The sequence below is a fragment of the Malaya genurostris genome, chromosome 2, assembly GCF_030247185.1.
Source record: "Malaya genurostris strain Urasoe2022 chromosome 2, Malgen_1.1, whole genome shotgun sequence".
NCBI classification, from domain to species: domain Eukaryota; kingdom Metazoa; phylum Arthropoda; class Insecta; order Diptera; family Culicidae; genus Malaya; species Malaya genurostris.
The window spans coordinates 204,286,065-204,312,951 of record NC_080571.1 but is presented as its reverse complement, the minus strand read 5'-3'; the positions used below and the strand labels follow the sequence as shown (position 1 = coordinate 204,312,951).

General features: G+C 35.7%; 1 protein-coding gene across 1 annotated transcript in view; it reads left to right on the top strand.

Moving 5' to 3' along the window:
* Positions 1-26,887, top strand: part of LOC131427181 (adenylyl cyclase-associated protein 1) — a 62,074-nt gene that overhangs the window by 16,206 nt on the left and 18,981 nt on the right. The window contains exons 2-4 of the mRNA XM_058590150.1: positions 7,083-7,863; positions 8,808-9,591; positions 21,829-21,998. Coding sequence (XP_058446133.1) covers positions 7,254-7,863; positions 8,808-9,591; positions 21,829-21,998 — 1,564 coding nt within the window. The 5' untranslated portion in view covers positions 7,083-7,253. The remainder of the gene's footprint in view (positions 1-7,082; positions 7,864-8,807; positions 9,592-21,828; positions 21,999-26,887) is intronic.

The window sequence follows — 26,887 nt, the reverse complement described above, 5'->3', positions numbered from 1 at the left end:
ATTTATAAATGATCATTCCTGAGATTGACGAATCTTCTAGCAAACTCAGAATTCAATAATCAGTACCGCCGGCCAGGTTTAAGTGTAGATCGGCTAGGAAATTTTTAGTTTTGAGGGTTGTTAGTCCAGCACTACTAGTTGTAACTAGAGGCCGCATATACCGATTCAAAGTGTTTATTAAATTCACAATCGCTAAAGGTAGGCTGGAATACAATTGGTAAATGCTACCGCGAAACGAACAAGGACTTTCAAAAACTCTTCTAAAAGAAAATAGATTCTACTGTAGACACGAGTGAATATAATTAATGCAAACCGTTTGAATAACAATAACCGTTTGAATAGACAAAGGTTAACATAATTCTCATACTTTTATTTACCTTTAGAATAATGTATTGTTGGTTCTGATTTGTGTTGGGCAGCCGACTGCCGAGAAAAAATATTAATTTATCTTTCATTAATTTGAAGTGATCAGATCTTAAAAGTATCAAATTCATCTACAACATTAACATAATATTCACGAAGATTTTATAATCATCATTTTTATCATTCAAATGATAGTCTTGTTGTTAGTAGCGTTCATTGTTAACCGTTTCACCAGGTTTTAGAAGGTCATAATATATAACACTACATATGATCTTTTCCGCTTGGGGTTCACAAAATAGACATGTTTTTCATCGGCAGTAACGATTCGATGCAAAAAAATCTTTCGTTTGTTCCTGGGTTTACGATTTTCTTTCTGCCTATCAGTCCATTCGTGCGGCACCCATCTTCCGATCTTCAAAATCTTTCCCATGGCATTCAAACGCAAACACATAGTTTGCTGGGTCACATTCAATGGTTCTACGAGTTGTTGAGTTTGTCCATCATCTTCGTTCAACAATGGTTGCAACTGGACGTCTTCAAACTTTTTTGATGGTCCCCCACCTTCTTCGGTTCTCACGTCAACAAAATCACCACTTCCAAATTTTCGAAACCACTATTTGCATGCTCGCCGTAAGCATCCACAGGCATTATATGTGATTCAGCAGCCTTTTTACAATTGGTAGGAGTGTATAAAATAAAATAATATAATAAAGAATAAAACAGTGATTTGATTGAGTAAGTCATCCTTAAGAAAACGAAATGGGTTCACTATTATATGCACTTCCGGCACCGGAACCCGAGAACCGGTATAATCAAAGCCGGTTCGTACAGCCACCAACTAACATGACACACAAACTCTTCTAGTACGCACTTTAAATTACGATTTAAATGTTTGCTGCATCCGAAAATATTTTAAGTGACGGTGTACAATATTGAACACACTTTACCCTATAATTCCGGAACCGAAAGTCGGATCCGGATGAAATTCAGGAATTCCGTATGGGACCACGAGACCTTTCATTCGAATCTAAGTTTGTGGAAATCGGTCAAACCATCGCTGAGAAAAGTGAGTGAGATCCATTTTGGTATATATGACCACTATTTCCGGTACTTCCGGAACCGGATACCGGGAACCAGGATAGCCGGAATCGGTTTGTTTAGTTGCCTACTGATAATAACTATCGATTTTTTGTAGTTTTGAGACCAGTTTAGAGAATTTTTTACGTTTTTTGTTTCGCCGGTTTATGTGACGATGTACAATATGTAACACACTTTATCCTATAACTCCGGAACCGGAAGTCAAAATCGGTTCAGCTATCTCCGAGAAAACCTAGTGAGATTATTTGACACATACACACACACGCACACACACATACACATACACACACAGACATTGCTCAGTTCGATTAACTGAGTCGAATGGTATATGACACTTGGCCCTCCGGGCCAATTTTCACTAGTCGGTTTTTCAAGTGATTGCATAACCTTTCTATATGAGAAAGGCAAATCAGTTTAATTCATAAATATTCGAATCATCATTACGCATAAAAAATAGAACCCCGAAATACATAACTGTACATAACTAATGTACCATAGTTTACGTGAATTAAAAAAAGAGTTAAAATAGGAATACCATCGTTGCAAATCTCCTGTGTTCAGAGAAACTTGGTCGATTTCGACCTATTTTTGAGTTGGCGTGGCAACGTCCATAGTGAAACAAAACGTTAAAAACCTCAACCGTTTAGGTTTCATTTTTATTCTAACTTTCTCACTCCTCTTTCCGTTTTCGTATTCAGTAGCATTGTTCTAATTCCAACAAGTGGAATGCTTACGAATAAAAGATAAAATTGTTAACTTCCTTCCCAGCAGACTAGATATCATCATAATGTTGGCACTTGCTACCAATGAATTCCGTGTGCATTTTGTAGCGAATGATTCTAGCAATTGTGTACATTATTCCGGATAGTATATAATTTAATTTTGGTAATGTTTGGAATATTTTACAATAAATAGAACTCAGTATAATAATAACACAGCACAAAAATGAAATGATTTATATAACATTCAAACAATAGTATCCGGTATTCGGACTTGTACGGTAGTCCACTCTGTTTAATTGTGCCAAATGTACGGTGGGTGGTAATGTATAACAACAGAGAAAATTCGCTGTCTGGAACTTCCTGCGGCAACTGTAAAATAGTTGAATGGAGGTACTTGATAGTTTTCCACACGCGGTTTAGAGTTGTGGACTAGAGTGAAGTGATTTTTTTATAATTTCGCTTTGAAATTAAAAGCGTTTTACAAGCACTGTGTTGTTATTATGGATATCCGTCCTGCCGTTTTTCGTTTTGGTGCTTGCAGTCCAATCTTTACGAAGACTCCGCAGTCGTAAAATTAAACAACAATTTCACGGGTAAGAATGCGGAAACATATGATATAAAATAACGTTCACAGCTTTCGTAAAAGCTAGAGTCAAATTAAGTAGTATGTTATTTCAAATTGTAAAGTTCTAGAGTTTGTTTTATTCACCAAGCAAATGTAGAACACTTTTAAATGTATTAAAATGTATTTTAAAGGGTGATTTTTAAGAGATGTAGGATTTCATTCTTAAAATGGTTCAAAAGTTCTAAAAGATTAATTAAGGTTGAACGATCCTCATAATAATCGTTTTTGCCTTTCTCTATAGAAAGGTATTAGAATTGCTGGAAAAACCGACTTTCGAACGGAGCCTCGGAGACCCATAGTGTTATATACCATTCGACTCAGTTCGACGAGATCGGGAAATGTCTGTGTGTATGTGTGTGTGTATGTGTGTGTGTGCACTTTTAGAACATATTTGAACGCGCTCAATTTTCTCAGAGATGGCTGAACCGATTTTAACAAACTTGGGCTCGTTTGAAAGCTATTGTCGGGCCATTGATCAAGTTCGAAGATCAAATGGCTGTGACTTTTGGTTTCGGAGATATGATTGTATAAGTGACGTAACCGACAAAAAGCGTTGTAATTGAACGCGCTCAATTTTCTCAGAGATGGCTGAACCGATTTTAACAAACTTGGGCTCGTTTGAAAGCGACTGTGGGGCCATTGATCAAGTTCGAAGATCAAATGGCTGTGACTTTTGGTTCCAGAGATATGATTGTATAAGTGACGTAACCGACAAAAAGCGTTGTATTTGAACGCGCTCAATTTTCTCAGAGATGGCTGAACCGATTTTAACAAACTTGGGCTCGTTTGAAAGCTACTGTCGGGCCATTGATCAAGTTCGAAGATCAAATGGCTGTGACTTTTGGTTCCAGATATATGATGGTATAAGTGACGTAACCGACAAAACACATTGATTTTTACCGCTCTTATATATGTAAGGGTGCCAAAATTTTGGGATCACCTCTATTTTCGTTAAACTCTAGTGCTCAAAAGTTTAAGCACCTCGAAAAAAGCCTTCATGCAAAATTTGAGCTAAATCGGACATGCGTAAGGGGTGCTGTCCGGTGGTAAAGGTTTGACAATTTTCGATCTTGAAAAAGTACCATAGGGGGGAGTACATGAAATTTCCAAAATCGAAAATTTTTTTTGATGCCGAAACTCTTAAAACTGCATGAAACATCGAAATTTAGTGTCATCTCAAAAAAAAAATTTTTTGAAAAAATCAACTTTCTGGGACTTCATATTTTCATATTTTTTCTAAGTCCCAAAAAGTCGACTTTTTCAAATAGTATAATAAAAGTATGAAACATATCTTCATGAGACTGTTATGAAAGAAGAGAAAGGCATTATCACACCACTAGGTGGATTAAGAAGGGTTTAAATAATTTAAGAATGCATAAAATAATGCCTGTTCCATGATAGTTTCCGTAATACAAGAATGTACCGGCTGATATACTGAAAAGTTGTTATGCTTGTGTAATATTTTTTGGTAGATTTTTTATGTTTTTCAGCGCAGTTGAAATCTTACAAATGATGACACGAAATAGTACTCGAAAATTCAAACATAAATGAAAAGACGGTCTTTAAAATTACCGAAACGCTACGCTGATCTGCAATTGAGCATTCCGGACATTTTTTTTTTTTTTTTTAAATAACTATTCATTGGAATATGAGTTAAAATTAAATTATTAAGATTTAAATTGGGTGTTCAGCCACAAGTGGTGACTTTTCAGCCCTGTTATATATACATATATATGATTTGGTTATTACCATGAAGACATTATTTGCTTCCGCAATTCTGAGATTTTTGTGTAGGGAAAATTCTAAATCTACTTGTATTGTGTAATGGGGAAAAGGAACTTATATACTAACTTACTAACTAATACAGAGAGCGAATCGATTCAATTGAAGATTGCATCGATTTTTGTCGGAATTTGCTTATAATATTATGTGACATTACATCTAATGGTTCTATATTTGTGAGTCTGTGTAACTCATTTGTGCTAAACCAGGGAGGACGCTTCAAAATCATTTTCAGAATTTTATTCTGAATCCTTTGAAGCGTTTTCTTCCTGGTGGAACAACAACTTGACCAAATTGGTACCGCATAAAGCATGGCTGGTCTGAAAATTTGTTTATAAATTAACGGTTTGTTTTTTAGACAGAGCTTAGAATTTCTGTTTATAAGAGGATATAAACATTTAATATATTTATTACACTTTGCCTGGATTCCTTCAATGTGATCCTTGAAAGTGAGTTTTTTAATGCATTCCGGACATTTCGCATTTTTCGAAATGATATATCAGAACGGTTGAACAAACACAAAGCCTTGTCTTACGGAGTTGGCCTTGCAGTTGATAAATTGACATCACCAGGTCAAAGCTATGATTTTTTTCGCTTCGGATTCTAGAAATTAATCGATTCTTGGTCCCCCGTGATTATTACAAAATCGAAAAGGTTTCCTTTCGAAACATCAAAGTAGCATTTCAACAACGATTTTCGATTTTCCATTTGTCTGTCGCTCAGCTACTGTGACACCCTTTTTTATACTTCTGGATTTTTCACTTGACTTATAAACGATGACAAATTGCTGTGCCAATTTTTGTTGTGATTGGGTTGTGTCTTCATCTAATAACACCGGCTATTTTTCGTCTTCGAACTTTTCCACTGCACCAGGAATTTCATTGTCTGCGGAATTGAAATCTTTATATTTAAATTGACAAACCACGTCTCACATGTTCGATCACTGGAACTTGCTCGTCAGAAGATTGTACCACCAACCGATGAGCTTCAATTGCGTGTTTTCTTTTGATGAAATAAGAAAGGCAACGAATGCCGCGAAAGCGAGTTATTTGAAACACGATTTGACATACTCACTGACATCAAAATAATGGCGTCAATCAACTATGACGCTATTTTTTTTTGACAAAATATGACTTTTAAGATTAACCTAAATTATAAAAAAACGATACATATACTAAATCTCTTTTATATAAACTTAATACTGCGACATCTAACAATATTCCATTTTCACTATGTTCTGCTTATAAAATGTAAATTTAGGCGATTTTTTGAAGGTGTGCACAAAGATATACCCCGAAATTTAAATAATCGCATATAGGTGTTGTGCTTGAGCACAAACAGAGCAAACAGGTGCCAAATATTTGGCAGTGCATTTTAACCAGTGTTGGTGATTGCCGAAAATTTGACAGAAGCTGCTGTATTGCTATTGTATTGTATACAACATTTTCAACCCGGTAGAAGATTCTACAAGAACTCAAGTCTCTCAATGCATGAACCGTGAGAGAATTTTGCTATATTTCTTCGCTCCACTTCATATTATGAGTATTTCACGCCCTTAAAAAAATTACAGTCTGATAATGATCGTTGCTGTGTGGAATTTCCCACGAGAAAATCGCAAGTTGACAATTATCGCAGAAAATCGAATCGATGATTCAACGTGATGATTCTCATACTAGGTTGCAATATTTCAAAACCCTTGTGTGGAGCATTCACAGACGTTTTCATAGACACAACTTATACAAAGGTTTTATGCACATAGTTAGAATAAAAGGCAATAGTGAAATGATTCTATCGCAACTATCAACTGCCCGTATAGAATCGGATCGCGACACGAGAATAAGCGACCGTTTGTTGCTTCAGAGAGGATCCCCACAGCAGCGTGCTAACCTTTGATTCTCAGAAATGTCATCGAGAGAAATTCGCTCTCGCACTGGTGTCGATTCTATGTTAAATGAGCCATGTCGGGTTTTTGTTGTTGCGATGATATCCGTCTCTCTTTGATGGCACTGATTCAATCGCCAGTGAGCGTTCTTTGATACGATAAAAGCTATCCTTGATTTTAACATTAATGATTTAGGAAAACTTCGAATTCAATGCAACCTTTCGTAGGAGCAAAACTTCGTTCTGTGGTGAAATCTTTATAATTACGTTGAGCATACTTTTAAAATCAGATTCTAATGAGCATGTAATAACTTCCACGAAAGCTGATAAAAGTACTGTTAATCCAACACGTACCTCCGCCTCATCTTCCTGCAGTCAATTTGCGTATCCAAGCTTGTAATTGACGTGAAAGTAAATGTTATTATAATAATTAGCAGGATTATAAATTTATCGGTAAAAGGTTTTTTTTATTTAATGATATATATAATAAGGCATACTGCCTTAATTCTAAGATGCCTAGGTGGTACTATAAACAGTTGTTCAGGTGCGCATTTGTGAAGTAATTTTCTGTTATGCTTCGAAAAAGTTATTCATAATCTGTGCCTATACAGTTTCGTTCGTGGAAATAATGTGTGATAAAGGTGTAAATTCAATGATAATAACGAAAAAAGCATCGAAACAACGTTAGAGTGAATCTGTTACGCACATTTTTATCGTTATAATTGTTAACATATGTGACGCGTTACGTTTGCTGTTGAAAAGTGTAAGTAAGGAAAGAAAAAATGTTTTCCTGCTGCCGCTGTATGAACCCCCAATCTCCAAAATATAAAAGAAAACATGGCAAAGAAGATGATTTCGCTAGTCAAAATTCCAACGAACCCTGTATCGAAGACAATCCGTCTAGCGAGGAAGAAATCAAAGTGGAAATTATTGAAACGGAAGCCAAATCCCTAACACAAGAGACAGACGAGAAGGAATCCGCAGAAGTCGTACAAGACTCACCTGAAACTGAACCCTCATTACCGGATCCCATAGAAATTCCGATCGAAAATGTCGATGAAAGCAATGAACCCCTGGACAGCCCAAAGGCGTTGTCAAATAAAAGCTCAACGTCAAGTGAGCATCAAAAATCAACCACTGAACCTTCGGCAGCACTTCAGAAGGATGAACCCGTTTGTGTCAAGAACGAAACAGATTCAATGCCGAACGAAACTCCCACCACCGTCGCCGAAACGGTTGAAATAACCGAAACCGTCACTGCCACTGAAAGCAGCAGGAGTGAAATTAATCACGAGACGTGTAATATAATAATGGAGCCAATGACGGATTCCGCAAACAGTCCGGTTAAAAGTGACGCAGTGTTTGAAGAAAAACGGACGGACGAAAAAAATGGTAAGATGCTCGACGCTTCTGGTTCACGTAAGAACAATATTTCATCCTGCTGTGATGCTATTTTGGTGTAATGTTACTTTTCATTCATGTACCGTTTTTCGTAGATCCGATATTTCGGATTTTGAAAAAGCACACTACGTACAGCTGTACAATTCCATGAAAAGATGAAGTGGCTATATGCCAACAGATACTTTATCAGTCATGAACCGAAATCATATTCCATTTTTCCATTCAATATTGCAATAGGACTTGTTGAATGGTTTCTTTTTCCAATCCTTTTCTATGATACCTCCGTAGTACAATTTATTTTACGGTGGGATTCAAATAATATTAGATGCGAAACCGAAAAAAGAATGACAGCCATAGATTTGACTTCATAGGATAACCTCTTTTTCAGTAAGCGCAGGTATTATGAAGTTTCGTTTGTTTTTGAAGTTACAAAGGGCTTCTTTGTCAGCGCAGTTTGACAAAAATCTTGTGATTTTACATCTTATAAGATGTAAATAAATGAAGCGTTGCGTTTCACAAAGCAAAGTCCTGGCATTACATTCCTTTTGTGGAATTTGGCCTTTCTGTTTCAACAGACTTCGCAGCCGATTCTTAGTGTACAGAATTCATTGCATGGCTAGTACTATGGATCCTACTGACACTAAGAATCGTTCCAGGTCGGGGCTCGAACATACGTCAACTGGCTTGTAAGACCAGCGCCCTATGCATTGAACCACCAACCCGGGCGTTGCATTTCACCCTAAGTTATATTCAAGAACATGTAAAATTGTGTGATTTGAAAAATACAATGCTTGAATTTAAACAACGCAACTAGAACTCATTAGATCACAAAGTACGTTCGTTAATCCTTCTTCTTTAACAATGGCACCACAATAGGGTAACAGTAGGAAATCATTCGAAGAAATGAGCCAACACAAATTGTTATTTTATTTCAGATGAATCAAGTTCATCAGGTACAGACAACATCCCGTCCGAAAGTCTGGAACCCGTTTCGGAAATTGAAATTCTCCCAACGCCCATTCAACAACCGGTGGATATTCAATCGGAAGTGGATGAGGACCTTAACGAACGTGTTTCTGATTTAGAGAAAATCCAGCGCTTGAAAAGTGATACCAGCAACAGTCAAGCTACGGTCGAAGAAACAATCGATATTCATCGTTACTTGCCAAACAATGATTCCTGCGAAGAAGAGTTGAAACACAACAATGATGCTAGTGATAGCGGTAGCAATAATAGTGATTTGTGTAGTGACTGCAATCATGTGCCTAAGACAGCTCCCGATAATGTTGTAGATGATGAACAGGAGCAGGAAAAACTCGCTGCTATTACCTGTAGTGTTGTATCGGACAACGGGGCAGACAGTAGCCCTCCAAGTGATTGGAAACCGAACGACACTTGCCCATCGCCCAGTAGGAAAGAGTCGGCTAACAGTGACGACACGAGTATTCGGACGCAACTGTCGTTCCGCGAAAGTTGTTTGTCTCGCCGTTCCTCGTCAAAGTCGTCCATTAAGAAAAAGGTGGTCTACAACGATACGACCGAAATTATCCCACCACCGGATTATTTGGTAACCGCGAACGACGACGATGAGGTATTTTCCGATTCGATACCCCCTAGACTACCACGAGGTAATATGTGTGCTCCATATGGTACTAAACGGGGCTCCATTCCCGGTTTGGTTGCGCTTCCGGACTGGTTTGCCGAAGATAGATTGATGATGTTAGTATACTGCTTATAAAAATAAATATCAAATATATTTCTTCTCCATGTTTCGTCCTGCATGGTTGTTTGTCGTTAGTTATTTCTGTTCGTTTCCGTAGCTCCTTTGATAGTTATAGTCTTTTTATCCATTCTAGTTTTGTTCTGTGTTTGGCTATAGCTGTGTTTGCAAGGATGGCGCTAACTTAGTATTAAAAATGTTCCAGCAATTGTAGTCGAATCGGTTGACTGTATAATAACTCAGTCAATACAAAATGTTACGACTGAAAACCGCATTTAGTAAGAATTTTCGTCATACTAACGATTATCCGTTCTGTCTTCAGAATTGATTATACAACTTCTTTTATTGAATAACACCTATGAATTTGTATTTGATCGGTTCGACTATCTACTGTCTTTTTTAACCTCTGTTCCAATTGATAATGATTCCATTTTGTTTTTCATGGAATATACCTGTATTATTCTGTTCACACATTTTATTAATCTACGTGAAATTGAGTGGAGTCTTTTAAATGCTACATACTTAGGAACAACACATTGTTTTATATTGTGCCAACTGCATTGATGTCCGCATGATGATCAATGGAAAAGGAAAAATTGTTAGTTCGATGAATTTTAGTTACTAATAATACGATAATAATATCATATGTTTATTGCTCTGGGTAGCCGGTTGCCAAGAGTGCTTTAGAATTCTATCATGTTATGTAGTAATATGCACTGCAGAGAATACGATGCACGAAACGATATATTTCCGAAATTAGTGGAAATACTGGTAGTTGGGAATGCTACTACCTATTGATGTATTTAGTTAGTCGTGTCCTCTATTTTCGATAGAACAACGTATTATTCGCAACACAATCACACCTTATGCGTTGCAAATCTATGTCTAAACAAATTTCCTAACAAAACTCTTTAAATACCTAATAAATATTCATTGTAGTCTGCATGGAATTTACGAAAATTACGTTAACAAAAAGAGTCTTAAGATTATTACCAGATAAATATCTACACGAAAATATGCAGCACGACGGGTGCACCACCGCCGACTCCACGTGACTGCATATTGATCACACTCAAAAACTAATCCGGTAGTGTATTAGGAACCGAGAGTTTAAGTTCAAAGTACCCACGATTTGCTGCTAAAATACACCTCTGCGTTTCTCTGATGGCATCATTACCGGAAATGAACCCCCAAGGACACGATGTCATCAACCACCTCAATATCGTTTATTGATATTTGTGATAGTTTCTTTCGTAAAGTTTCCGTTTCTTTTTATAAATTTTTCCATCAACACACATCATCGAAGTATGTTTACATTATTACCTCAAAATTGCAGCGAAACGGAATCCCGAAAAATCGTACCACTTATGTCAATACTCGAGCTTGTGATCATATCTTCTAAAGCTATTTAAGCCCATACAAATGAAAGTCTACAGGGTCCGCCATCTAACATTTTTTTTTGAAATAGCAATTATTTCGACATTGGTAACCTTAATGTCACTTCTGATTTGACAAAAAGTTAGTTTTATCCTTTCGCTGAACGAAAATGGTTGTGTATACGCTTGAGGAACGCGTGAAAATAATGCCAACTTGGCTTGCGATCAGCTTGAAGAAGACGCCGATTTTTGCCAAATAATCATCTTCTCGGATGAGGCTCATTTTCATCTAAGCGGGTATGTTAATAAGCAAAATTGTCGCATCTGAGGGACGGAAAACCCGCACGTTATCATGGAGAAGTCGAAGCATCCTCAGAGAGTGACGGTTTGGTGCGGATTTTGGTCTGGCGGCATCATTGGGCCATTTTTCTTCGAAAATGAGGCAGGAACCGCCGCTACGGTCAATGGCGAGCGCTACCGCGCCATGATTAGCGATTGGTTCTCCCCGTTACTTGAAGAGGAAGACTTGGACACCATTTGATTCCAACAAGACGACGCTCCGTGCCACACAGCCAACGCTACGATCGATCTTCTGCGCACAGTCTTCGAAGGTCCAATTATCACTCGAAATTCCGATGTCGTTTGGCCGCCTTATTGAATGTTTAAAAAAAATTTACATGGCGGACCCTGTATATCGCTTCCAAATGCTGCGCTGTTGCAGTTGGATTCTTTAACACTCCTAATACCAAGCCTAAAAAAGTTACGCGAAGCACCAAGCCTCAAAAAAAGTTGGAACGGTAACTTTGAGCTATCATAGCTCAGTTGTTACTTGACCAATTTCGATAAATTTTTCACCCTCGAATTTTGTGAAGTTTGTAGATTATTTTAAGTATATCATTATTGGCAATCTTTTAGGAAAAACTAATGAAAATCAGATTTTTCCCGTTCCAAGTTTTTTTTCGAGCACAAAACGTGCCCTATCTGCATTCATGCGGCACCTGCATCGCGAATCGGATATTGAGAACTTCAACTTTACCGAGTCATAACTATGTTGTTAGTCAACCGATCTTCAAAATTTGTTCACCATTGGAAAGGTAATACTTCCAGAAATAAAATGCACTGAAAAAAACTAAAAATAGGGTTGTCTACCCAAGGTTATAATGAAAACTGTAGATAGATGACCTAAGAAAAGATGAGACTTTTTACAATGATCGTAAATATCTCGAAATTCAAAGCGATGACCTATATATTTTTATACATCATTCGATTGCTAGTGATACCAGCTACAATTTTCGCTCAACTACCATTCCTGCACAATCAAAAGAAAACATTAAACAATCGATGAATTTATAAATATATATGAATTTTTCATTTTTTTTCACATGTTTGTATATAACTCAAAAATTAAAGCGATGACATGTACATTTTTTTGATTCAAAATATTGGAATCATTACCAGAAACAATGTACTGATGATCAAAATTATATATCGATTCAAAGAATCTCAAGAAATTTGGTACAAATACAGAGAATTTATGTTATTGTTAAAATTTTGCCAAACAACATGAAATCAAAACTTTGAAATTGTGTGACATATATTTTTTTATTATTTTAGTTGGAAATTTATTATGAACACAATTTACAAAAAAAACTGAAACTTGGATTTCACTGAAAATTTTAAAATTTTTAGTAAATAACCTAAAATTCTTAAAATATTTTTGTATTGGACAAACGATCTAAACAATTTTTATGCACAACCCAAACGCATTTGATAACTACTAAAATTCTGATTTTGTTGTAGGTTTGCCGTAGAATTTAAAAAAATAGGTAGAAGATCGGAAATTTTAAAATTTCCGAGTTAAATTGCATTGCACAGTGGTCCGGATTCACAATTTAGGGGGACAAAAACATTTGTGGCTTAACCTTATACTTTAGAGCTATGATGTCTTCAAAACAAATGATCAGTGAAGATAAGCCATATGTCAATGTACATGGTATTAGGGTGGCTCTTATTATTAAGGTGATCCAAAACTTATTTTCCGGATGTATTGAGATAGAGGACTGCATTTTCGGCAACATTGTAGATAAACTTATATCGAGCAGCTTTGCTGAGGACACCATAGTAGTATCTGCAACGGTTTTAGTGTTACAGCTATTTTTAAAGAGCAACTTAGGGTGTTCCTCAAAAAATCAGATTTTTTGCTCTAGCATTTATATTTTTCTCTTTTCGTATAGGTATCTTTGAACATCTTTTAGAGTTTGTTAAAACCAATTTTTTAATGACTGGCGTGTTCAGGTAGCGTTTTCTGAACCGAAGTTATGAGCAAAACTAGTTCAAAAACAGGTTATTTTTAAACTGCTATATCTAACATTGAGGAAAACGAAAAAAAAATCCGTTTCTTGTATTTGAAAGAAAATATTTTCGAGCATGTTTATAAAAAAAAGGTGGTGGAGATATTTTTAAAAAATTTTAAATTATGTTCATACATTGGATTTTTTCATTGAAAAATATTCGTATCAGTCATTTATTAGCTATATATGGTGTTTTTGTCTTCTAAAGTATCAAATTAATTCAAGTGCATATTCGGGAAGAAATCGTTCTGCATTCTTCGGGGAATGCAGAATGGTGTCGCTTTTGTAAAATCTCTAACGCCTCTCGGTGGTTGGAGGTTTTATCAACCGTGCATTTTGGCACCTGCAGATCGTTCAGCATCCTTTCGGGGATGCAGGACGACTTATTTCTTTATGTTTTGTGCTGTTTTCCCACCTCCCCCAATTCTCAATTAACTTCCATGTTCCTTTTATCCTTCCCTTCCCATCAGGAAGTTGATGAGAAGCTACGCAAGGCACGAATCTCCAAACAACCAGGGGAACATGCCACTTGAGCCAATTAGTTCTGATAACATAGGTGCAGAGTTTCATTCAGTAAAAAGCATTCAAACGAAGACTTTGTTTTTCGAGACGAAGACAACTGTAAGCTGCAAATAGATTGGTTGGTTGGTGCTAATCGCAAAGGCTGCTGCAAAGCCAATATTCGGGGCGATTCCAGTTTCATAAGTTCCTGAAATAGTGGAACTCACTTCACTGAGAAAGATGACCTAACCGATTTGAGAACTGTTTCAATTTGTAGGTTACACTAGTTCATGCACTGCTTTCATGTTTTTCAAAAATCAAACAAAACTGTTTACATTTTTTATATGAGAATAAGAGAGATATGAGAAAGGCATCATTACACAACTAGGTGGATAAAAACAAGTTTTACTTAATTTCGTATGATTTTTTGTGCTAAATTCAGAATTCTACTTTTTCTGAATTGTTTACTAATAGAAAATTCAAATAATTTTCGAATTCTATACATTCCGAAATAATTCTAAGTTTGTGATATTTGAATTCTAATATTCAATCGACTATAATTGATGTCGTTTAGGATAGCGGAAAGTTTAAGATATATGTTTTTGTTCTTAATTGCTTGTAAAACAAAAATCAAGCAATAATTTTTTTTTTAAATTGTAGTTTGTTTCTTTGGCCATGGGTTAGTATATGAAATTCATATAAATTTACGTTCTATTTCTTTTTGTACAAAGCCATTGAAATAATTTAAAATTTTCGTGTTGTCACAAAATTTATTTTATTAATAAAAACAAATTCTACGTCTCTTTGAAACAGATGATATCAAAACGGATTCCAATATTTTCACTTTGATTTTCACTGACGTTGGAACGCAATATATATCAGAAATTTTGAAATTTCCGATCTTCTACCGATTTTTTGAGATTTTACGGAAAACCTAAAACAAAAAAAAATTAATTTTAGTAGTTATCAATTCCGTTTGGGTTGTGCATAAAAATTATTTAGATCTTTTGTCCAATACAAAAACATTATTATTTTTAGAGTTTGGGTATATTTACCAAAATTTTCAGTGAAATCCAAGTTTCAGTTTTTTTTGTAAATTTTGTTCATAATAAATTTCCAACTAAAATAATAAAAAAATATATGTCATAAAATTTCAAAGTTTTGAATTGTTTTTTTTTTTTTGGCAAAATTTTCCCAATAATAGAAATTCTCTGTATTTGTACCAAATTTCTTGAGATTTTTTGAACGAATATATAACTTTGATCATCAATACATTGTTTCTGGTAATGATTTCAATATTTTGAATCAAAAAAATGTACATGTCATCGCTTTAATTTTTGAGTTATATACAAACATGTGAAAAAAAAAGAAAAATACATATATATTTATAAATTGATCGATTTCTCAATGTTTTCTTCTGATTGTGTAGGAATGGTAGTTGAGCGAAAATTGTAGCTGGTATCACTAGCAATCGAAAGATGTATATAAATATATAGGTCATCGCTTTGAATTTCGAGATATTTACGATCATTGTAAAAAGTCTCATCTTTTCTTAGGTCATCTATCTACAGTTTTCATTATAACTTTGGGTAGACAACCCTATTTTTAGTTTTTTCCAGTGCATTTTATTTGTGGAAGTAGTACCTTTCCAATGGTGAACAAATTTTGAAGATCGGTTGACTAACAACAAAGTTATGACTCGGTAAAGTTGAAGTAGTCAATATTTTCTATGCGACGTTTATGCCAAAGGAAAGAAAATTGAAAGCAGATAGGGCATATTGGGCGCGTGAAAAAAACTTGGAACGGAAAAAATCAAAATTTCATTGGTTTTCCTTTACCAATCGTCTGCTACAAAGTTTTGGAATCAATCTACGAACTTCACAAAATTCGAGGGTGTAAAATTTATTGAGATTCGTTGAAAAACAGCTGAGCTATGACAGCTCAAAGTTACCGTTCCAACTTTTTTTGAGGCTTGGTATTTGGAGTGTTAATCATTTTAACGGCCATTTCGAGTATTCCTTTAGTTGGGACAGTACTCTCATATGTCATGATGGCACCACGTTACTCAATCAAAAACATTCAGTCCGTCATCTAGACTGTGTCACAGAGATCAGACATCCAAGTAGAGATTTCAATTTATGTAAGAAATTTAACGGTTGTTTTAAAAAGTAATCAACAAGTAGCAATTCTCCTGTCGAGGCGCTTCGAGCAGCCCAGTAATGGGCTCTTGCGTTCGAGCTTTCATACAATGGTAATTCATGCGTACAAAGTTGTGCGCAAAGCTGATTTTTACTTGTATGCTTCACACAGCTTTTTTGAAAAAGTTTGTACTAGCTTGGATGTCAGTTCTCTGTGACTGTATGTAATTTTTCATTCATCAACAGAGTTGACATTCATACAGAATTATCTGTAATGTACTGATTTCGGTCTCACGTACTTGAGAAGTAATTTTTCTGAACAACGTTGAGAAAAATAAATTGTTGACTTCAAATATCGCTAAAAAAGATAAATATCTTATCAACGAAGAATTTACTCATAGTGTCATGTCTGTTAGTCTGTAATAGCACTGCGCACCCATGCAATTGACATGATATGTTCAATGTGGTGCCGTGCGATCACGTAGCTGAACTGAAGACTGATTTCGTTCTAAGCTGACTGGATCTGGTATAACCTAATTCAAGTGCAACCAGTGGAGACAACTCTCATTACAGTATTGTGTGGAAAAGCTCTAAAGATTTATTTTTAGCACCTTACATGCATGCGTTCACACCTAATTCGGATTACCGATCTCAGCTGTTCCAACTTCGGTAGTTGATTTTTTCAGTTAAAATAACATTTCAAAACAGCGGTACCTTAAAGTACATCAACAAATGGTTATTTGTCCTGATATAACAGTAGAATGAGAATGTTCGTTAGATCGAAAGAAAATCCAAAAGTTAAGTGATAGAACATGTAGTACAATTGATGCAATTCGTATATATTTCATCATAAATTACATGAAAATGTGTTTTTTAATCATTTAAAACTGAAGGAGAACCAACCTAAAAGGCCTATTTTCCAGATGATCCCATTGTCGAACAGTATTTTAAAAAGTTATACTTGAAATAGATATTAAAATTTGATGCTATGTTTCAAGTTTCAAATAATACAGATTTCTCAGATTGTACTTTCGTCGATTTCCATCAGTCATATGAGACAGGATCTTGGTACCAAGACCAAAATAACAACAACAACAAATCCTCACTTGTTGTTTCGCGCTTCATTTGTCACCCACCGGAAAACCACACAGTCCTCAGTTACGAATTAATTCAGTTTATGCAGTGATAAACCAGAATGATCCCAACAATGTTTTACAGCCCAGTACATAGGGCACTCTTCTTGGGTTCTGGCATGCTTGTGATAGAGCACGCTCTGTTGCCAACTGTCGGTCTTCCGTTGATGCCAACGCCTGTGGCGTACTGAAGCATAAAAAAGGCTCTCTACATATCGTCTAACGATGCATAAATATTCGCCCTTAAAACGAGTGGCGAAGAAATCTAACCAAAGGTTTCCTGCCAGCAGCGGAGGGTCTTCTAAATCTGGTTCAGCAAAAAACGTTACTGACTGGTAAGCAACGGAATGAAAGTGATATGGGGTAAAAAAATTTGTCTGAGTAACAGATTGTCCACACTTGAATATCAGTCATAAGAGGATTTTGACAATTTCAATGTCGACTCTCTTTCCTAAAACTAATCGAATACAAGTGAAAAAATATGTTTTATTGCACCTGTTGGAGTAATGATATCATTCTCATAAATCTATATGTATAATGTTATTCATTAAATTATTCTCAGTTTATCTTGGTATAAAAACAAAAAAAAAACAAAATTAGGGCAACGGCTATTTCATCTGAGCTCCTATTTCCATCTCATAACTTCGAACATGAATCATATCCTTCAACGTACCTGAATCAGACAGTGAAAAATAAATTCATTTTCTACTTAGGAAACATTTTCGTCTCAAGTTTTACACTTCGTCGTGTTTCAATGTTGGATGACTTCATAATTAGTAATGTGCACTTTTCACTTGTTTGATCAACGATTGATAACTACTGAAATTACCTGTTTCAACAATAAAAATCTTCAAAAATATGAGATGAAAATTTGCACTTAATTCTCTTGGCTAGGCCTTATTTGTCATCTAATTTCATATCGCAAGATTGCCATGTTTTCTCTTAATCTTATGAAAAAAAATTGTTTTCTTCTTAAAATTGCCATTAACAAGTATTTTTTTGGTATCCGTGACATTAGTTTAATTATGTTATTGATATTTAGCGGAGATTATTATAAAGCGCCCCTTGTTGACCAAAACTGTCTCGTCTCCAAATTTGAAAGAATATCGAATATGTTGTTAGAAGGAATCGGTTTTACGGGAGGAGAGTTGTTCTTCAATTCATTCATTTTTAACCTTATACTTTTTTCTAGACTATACTAGGCTAAAATAGTATTGGAATACACTAGTCCGTGGACGGTCCAAAAGAAGTAGTTCTCCTCGAAGAGTGAGTGAACTGGAGTTCTTTATTGAACAATGATAGTTCTCTATTCTTCTCAATAGAAATGAAAGTAATCGAATTCTTTGAGTATGTATACAAATAAGTAGCGTCTTTCGAAACGTTTTCTGGTTTGAGGAAACTTTGAAGATGTATACAAGAGAGAAGTATTATTGGTAGAACACATACGAAAAGCGCTCACTATTATAGAATCTGTTTACTACAAAATATAGTTTGTAGCTCTCATATTATTTTCGGAAAAACATACAAAGTTTCAGTAAAACGAAAGAACGGTTCAATAGAACTAATTCTTTCAGTAGAACTGTTCAGTTTTCATCGGTTCTTTGAAATGAACGATTTTGCCCATTTCTAGAATACACTCCTAATTTCAACAAGTTTTAAGATGGACGGTTTTTTAAATAGCCTTAAAAGATTGCTTCAGTCTTGTAAAAGATTGAATAAGGAGTGTATCGACAATAAGCTATCCACAAATTTTTCTTTCAAATTGTGATAAAAAACGATATTTTATTCAAACTAAAAATAATCCTTTATTGTACGAGTTCATAATGAAAACCGAATGAAATTTTAGTCGTTCCTTCAAGAATTTTCGAACTTTTGATCGAACGCTCTTCATCAAGTTCCGGACAAGTGTTGCATCGCATTTTTTGGACGCTTGAGCCCAAATTTTTTGAACTCCTGCATGTTCCTAGCTGCCTTACCAGTCTTCTTGAAGACCCTCTTCACGATTGCCCAGTAACGTTCGATGGGTCGATGCTGAGGGCAATTTGGTGGATTGATATTTTTCTTGACGAAATGTATACCCTTTACCGCAAGTCAATTGAGAGTGGTTTTGGCATAGTGAGCCGACGCTAAATCCGACCAAAACAGTGGAGTTGTACTATGCTTCTTATATAAAGGCAGCAATCTCTTCTGGAGTAACTCAGATATGCATTTAAAGTTCCGGTAGTGTAAAAAATGGTTGACTTCAATCCACAGGAGCATATTGCTTGCCATACCAGTACCTTTCGACCGAATTTCTCCACTTGAATCGACCTGTCCGCATCGCTCACATCCTCCTTAACGACGACAGTAATGTATTGTGGACCTGGAAGGGTTTTTAAGTCCTCCTTTACATAAGTCTCATCGTCCATCAAAACGCATGCATCGCAAACACTGCGAAAGACGCGAATACAATTTCCGGGCCCTTGTTGCTGCTCGCTTCTTCTGTTCTACTGCTTCTTGTAGGTCTTCAGGTCATTTCGCCTCTTGATACGGTGGCTCATTCCGACACTCGTTCCTGCATTTTTGACCAAATCACGTATTGACATTGATTTGTTCTTCATGGTTACCACTTTCTAATCCAGTTTCGGGTTGGAAGAACCAGATTTTCTGCCTCTTCCTGGTAGCTCATCCAAAGAATAGTGTTCCCAAAACTTATTCATGATGGTTTTAACACTGGCATGATGAATTCCAAACCGCTTCGCCAACTTTCGCATAGTAATGCCCTTCTCACTTAGCCATGTGTCCAGAACCTCAATTTTCACTTTCACCAATACGCGGCATTTTGAAAACGCAGAATTTCAACCGCACAAACAAGTAAACAAACGAAAGCTGACAGCCAAATGCACAGCATATGTGCATAGAAGACCATCACAAATACATGCGTACAACACAAATGTATGTGGATAGCTTATTTTCGATACACTCCTTATCAAAGGAATTTTAAAATATAACGTATCGTCGATTCGTCGTTTTATAGGAACTCTTTATTGACAAATTTGACTAAATGTTGTTATATTGAGGAAATAATGAGAATCGAAATTTACGTTTACTCGTATTTGTCTATCGACAATATTCATTATATTTATCGTTGAAAGTAAAACAATACGAAATGCTTCGTCTTCGTTACTTCTCTTCGAATGCGATCATATACGAATGAGACAATGAAAAGACGACGGAGACACTGTTTACAGAGAATTCATTGGAAATACGGGACAATTTATGGCACTGGTGTGAATACAAGTAACCAATTTTATTGATCCGGTATCCGTTGAATGCTTTTCGAACAAAGCGACATTCACTGACACATCATTGATCAGAAAATCTGTCTCCTGGGGGTAAAGAAGTTATAGTTCAGATTGCAACGTACTCAGTCGTACTTCTGTGATTGACTGGAGAGTTTTAACTTAAATTTCTATGGTATTTATTCAGGGATTCGGGTATTTCTTGGGTACTGGTATGCGCTAAAGTGCAAATGACTAATTGCATTTCTAACGTTTCGTCTTCGGCTCATTAGTTTATAAGCAGATAGTGATTTGTCTCTTGTGTTAATCGTGAAATGATAATATTTTTAACTGTTCTATTCTCAAGAACAATTTTCTATGTTCTGTTGTTGGAGTGGAAAAGGAAGCAACTTTTCAAGTAAAGTAAAGCAGATCATGATAAAAAAATTTAAAAGAATTCACAACACAATTTGGATTTTTTATCACGTCGGAATGAGGCACCTAACTTTATCAACATAAAGTGCGTTTTTACACACGTACCTTCAAACAGCCAGAAGAAGAAAGAAAAACAGTTAAATCGTGTGTGTTACTAAATGAATAGCGACAGCCACCTACCATGAACTCATGGATCTGCTTTCCGGTCCCTCGACCAGGACTAGCACACCTTTCTTTATTACTGGTTTCCATGAACAGAATCGAACAGTGGGTAATCTTTACGGACTGGAAATAAAGGAAAAGTTTTCGTTGTACGATGAAGTAAATCTGATCAGAAACTTATTTTGAATCCTTGACGTTTTGTGTTTGAGTTTAATAACGCTTAGCATTAGCGCGAATCGTTTAAATCGATTAAAGTTTAGTTGCATTGAATAATAGGAATTGATATAGAGCCAAAGCATAATCACACTTTATAAAACATCAACAAATAGAACAAAATAATTTCAAAGGTACACTCTGATTCATTTATCGAATTGAAAACTGATAAACAGTTATGATTTCGATCCGAGTTTTGTCGAACTCAAACCAAAGTCAACATGAAATTCGAATTTTTTTTCATTTATTGTAATGTGTTCTTGTTGTATTTTGTACACTTATTAGGTGCCTTAATTTCCTTGTCTTTCGTTGCAAAAAAATTAGGAAATATGAACTATTATTACACCACTATTTAGAACTGTTAAATTCAATAATTCTCAAAACTATGCGGATGTTTTTTGCATGAAATATTTGTGAACTAGCACGGCTTTCATTAGAAGGGAACATGTATATTTCATTAGATTATCAGTGTAAGTATGTAGATATGCTTTTATCATCCAATCTTCGTAGCTTCTTCCTACTCAGATAGAAGTGTTCTATTATTTTGTATTGAAACCATAATTTCGTGCTGACTTTTCATGCATGTTGCAACAATAAATCTCTTTGAGGATCATGCCAGCCTTAATCGAACTGTTCTTTGTCGCCACTCAATGCCTGCTCCAAACAGGGAGGAGGGTGGAATCATGGAACCACCCACAACGCCAATCGGCCGTGACGAGTTGGCTCTGCGACGACATCGCTTCTTCTCGGACCTGTTAAATGCGGCGCAGGCCGCCGTCGAGCATCGGGTGCGCTTCGATCCGTTTGTGACAAAGGAAGACCAGGCGTATGAACCAGGTTCGATTGCTTGCGATACTGTTGCATTTCTGTTTCCTTTCACAATAGACAGGAGTTGATATTTTACATAGCGAATCGGTCGAATGTGGCATAATTATGCTCAGGATAATTGATTAGGTAGACGAATGAACAATCACCTGATGGTCTTTCGAATATCCATTGCTACAATTCTACTCCCAAATGTGCATTACAAGCGGATATTGTGCGCTTACAATCATTCATAAGGTTGTTTCGATAACAGATTCCAATAGAGGTAACATCTTAATTACATCAAAGGAAGATCCAACGTTCAATATAAATTCTCTGTGGATCGTTCCTGAAATACTAAATTATGTGTATTGTATTCTATACAATTATTTCATTTTAGTATGATCTCTATAGTAACTTGATATAGTCTCCTAATTAGATATTGGTTAACGTATCACATCTTATTGTTATCACTGTAACACTGTGTATCGTTTTAAAACTGGAAGCAGTTGTTTATTCATTGACAATAAACAATAAATTATTGTTTTCATTATGTGGTCGAGCTTGTATTCACCTGACAGATGGGCTCATGTCCTTCTCTTGCATTCAAGAATATTTCTGTTGCTCCTCAGGGTAGTAACATAGGTCCGCTACTATTTGTGTTGTTCTTCAACGACGCTCCTTTGCTGCTCACGTTTGCAGATTGCTTAACCTTAACGATTTGATGCTGTAACTGTACCTGTAAATTCGTTTTTTTTTTAAATTTAAAGCGAAATTCACTCGGGACTTAAAAGACCTATTGTAAAAAAAACCTTTTTTTGCCTTTCTCATATAGAAAGGTTTTGCAATCACTGTGGAAACCGACTTTTGAACCGAGGCCCGTCGAGTACGCAAAATGTGTGTGTGTGTGTGTGTGTGTGTGTGTGTGTGTGTGTGTGTGTGTGTGTGTGTGTGTGTGTGTGTGTGTGTGTGTGTGTGCGTATGTGTGTTTGTAACATTTTTTGCACTAACTTTTCTCGGAGATGGCTGAACCGATTTTCACAAACTTAGATTCAAATAAAAGGTCTTGTGGTCCCATACGGAATTCCTGAATATTATTTGGATCCGACTCCCGGTTCCGGAGTTATGGGGTAAAATGTGCAAAAAAATGAAAATATGTGTTCTGTGGTCCCATACCTAATTCCTGAATTTCATCCGGATCCTACTTCCGGATCCGGAAATATATGGTAAAGTGTGTTAAAAATTTTATACCATCACTGAAAAGGGCAAAAAACCGTAAAAAGTTTTCTAGATCGACCTCAAATCTTCTCCAATTGATAACTTTTATCAGTAGACGGTCAAACAAACCGATTTCGGTTATTCTTTTAAGAATCGAAGAAAATTATTTTGAAGAATACCACAGTATTATATATGATAGTATGATTGATATGAGAAAGGTATCACTACACCACTAGGTTGATTAAAACAGGTTTTACTTGTTGGTCTACTAGAAAATGCGTGCTCAATTTGAGTTCAATTCCTCGTTTGAAATTTCCGAATGGAACGTGTACATAAGAGATTTGTCCTACTTACTTTGCGAGATCGTCCTTGACGGAATCCAATTAATTTATCGACGTATCTTGACCGTCTTATCGAATTTGCTTGGAATCAACAAAAATTAATCAAAAATAATCAATTGCCTTCCCAAAAATCTTATCCCATTTCGAATTTCGTACCTCTCGGCAATCTTTTCGCTCGACTGGTCCACTTCATCTAAATACAAAGCTAACGTATTCTACAAAGTCAAGGATATATTTGGATTTGAAGAACCGCCACAAGTATCTCTATTATAATTTAATCGACCGTCTTTTTTTATAAATTATCCTTTTATGTTTCGTGTTATTTATAAGAACTATTGTTTCTCATCCCGGGTTGGCGGTTCAATGCATAGGACGCTGGTCTTACAAACCAGTAGTCGTATGTTCGAGTCCCGACCTGGACGAATTCTTAGTGTCAGTAGGATCAGCATGCCTATATTGTTAAAAGAAAAAACAACCCACTAGACACTTCCAGATTTGTCATATTTTTGGGCCCGGATCGGCTGTTCAATGCACACTGCATCAACTTCAAGATGCGGATGGGGTATCTTATAATTGCATAAGGTGAAATGTAGCGTCATAAAATGCGCGCAAAATTTTATCGCTTCAGTTGAACGAACCGTCGCACAAAGCATACCAAGACGGACACATAGAAACAAGAACTTTTTTCAATGATAGAGCGCAGTGGGTTTACCTCTCGTTATATTGGCTTGTAAAAAAGATCGGATGTAATGGATTTTTGAATCCTTCACACTTTGAATATATGCTAATTCAATCGTTATTGTTAGTGATTACTCTTACACTAGAGCTATAAATCATGAGTAATTATGAATGACTAACATGAGGTTATATGTATATGTATTGAATAACTTGCTAACCATGTATATGCCTGAGCTTAGTAGCAAGCATGTATTCTTCTTCAAAAAAACGATCGAAGACAAGAGAACATTGAAGTATTTTTGATATCTTTTTCTCAAGCACATATTTGGGGCACGAAATTAAATATAAAGTTATTTCGTAGTTCATTATTATTCAATCGATTTTGAAAGGAAAATCAAGCGTTGATTCATTGTATTCATAGTAATTGAAAAACCAATGAATTCCAATAAGTTTTCCATGCTGACTGGCTCGAAGCTGACTCTCAATTTTTATCACATTGTTTGTAGCACAGGTTAATGAACGATAATACTTGGCTTGTATTCATTTCATTCAGTAGCTTGTCAATGATGAAGTTATAGTTTTGCTATAAAAATTGCTACAATCTAGAATAATACCTGTTATACGATATTACACAGCCAAGCTTTATTGCTTCAGCAACATTAATGCATTGAACTCAACAGAATTGGACATTATTAGCATTATAAATGACAGTTACTTAGAAAATAAACGATTTCTTACAATACCCATTTTATTGTATTCAACTCGTTTTTATTTCAACACAAAACCCAATGCTGCATAAATTCGTGTCATTATTTTATATGTAATTTTTGCTCACGATATAATGCCACCGTGCTCACCGTGTATTTCTCACACCACCTCAATACGAAACAGCAGCGCGCAAGCAATAAAAAAAATGCGGAAAAGTTTATGTAAACTTTTTCAAATTTCAGTTGTTTAGCTAATATTTTATAATTTTGAGTTACATTTTCAGATTCTTTGTGAAATTCTGCTACAAACACTACTTTTCAGTTCTAAAATCATCCCCGTGGAACGGAACAGTTACCATTTATACATTTCAAAAACCAATTACGGCTCGGCAAAGCAAAATTTCCAAATTCTAAGAATACTTAGTTATGATAAATGTGATTTCGAAAACTTAAGTGTTTTTAGTTTTTCGAAAATCGGTCTAGATTTGAATAATTGATCAAAAACGCGATTTCAGCATTCCGCTACATTTCGCCTTAAGGGTCTATTTACAATCCTCGGAAAACTACCATTGTTGAAAAACACAAAAGCATTTTTCCTCACTGTCCTTGAACGGAATTTAAATATAAAAATATCTGTTTATTTAGCTAATGTTCCCGAATAACGTGATGTTTTGTTCATAATGATTTATCTAGCGATGGCGAAGGAAATTGCTTTTGCGTTTTTCATAAAAGGGTTTTTCCTTAGGTTGTAAGTAGAACCTTAAGACTAGAATGATTTCTTTGTTACATTGTCGTATTTGGGTCACAATGTCATATGTTAATCATCGCGACTCTTTCGCTGGTGGGCGACGGTTGGATCTTACAAGGGGATTATTCAGGTGATGTTAGTACTTAGTGATGGTGACAACATCCCTCTGTTCGTGTGGGTCCGCGGGTAATGAGTAGTTGTCCTTCCGTTAACTAGATGAATCATAATTTCCAGTTTCTCTTATACCTGGCCGTGGAGATGAAGACGGCCAGAAATGATTCCTATCTACTGTTGAAATGTGACATTCGATTTGGGATCGCATTAAATTTAAAAAAATCGGTTCGTTATTAGAAATCCTGGAGCAAACATGATGATATCAATGTGCAAATTGATAATGTTTTCAATTTAATTAACATTATGTTTAAATTTGTTCGTATTCATGCCTTTATCAAGAAGGTACCCGTGGTACCGATCCAGCAAACTAGAAAACTCGAGAGAATGTTGAAAGTGTTAAAGCAAAACTACAACAACAAAGCAAAACTACAAGATCAACAACAAAAAGTGAAAATAGTCACAACTAACAGTGAAGTTACATATCTACTTTGTGAACGATTTAACCAGATAAGGCTTTTGCAACAATATTAGAAAGTATAAGTGCTCAAAAACAAACTTATCGCAAGCAGAATAATACATAAACGAAATCTCTTGAAGAAGTTAACTTTTACCCATCTCGCTTGGTACAGTTTGAGACACGGTAGAAGATGAAACGCTAGAAGCAAAAAGTTCAGCCTTTTCGTAACATCGTTTAACCATAAAACATATAAGAAGTTTTCAAAGCAAAAATCCTGTGCCAGCAAATTGGATTAAACCAGTGAGGGATGAAACGAGCAAACATGACCTCTTGAAAAGGAATTTAGTATTGATTTCCCGAGTGACTTATTTCTTCCGGCAGCTAAAAATCAGTTGACAGTTAACTGGGGAAGCCGCGCTTGAGAGCATACCGCCCAGCGAAGTGCATGATTTCTTTGTAATCCATTGAATTTTAACAATTATATCGTCATAGCACATTACATAGTCCTTGATAACTTTTAAGAACGAGACCAGATTGCATGTGGCTTGCCTCGACACTGCTGTTATATAAAATTTCAGAAGTAGTATGATAGCAGGTCATATGAATTTATGAATTGGATCATATTGTTATCCGATTCAAAGAACATTTTAATAAATCAT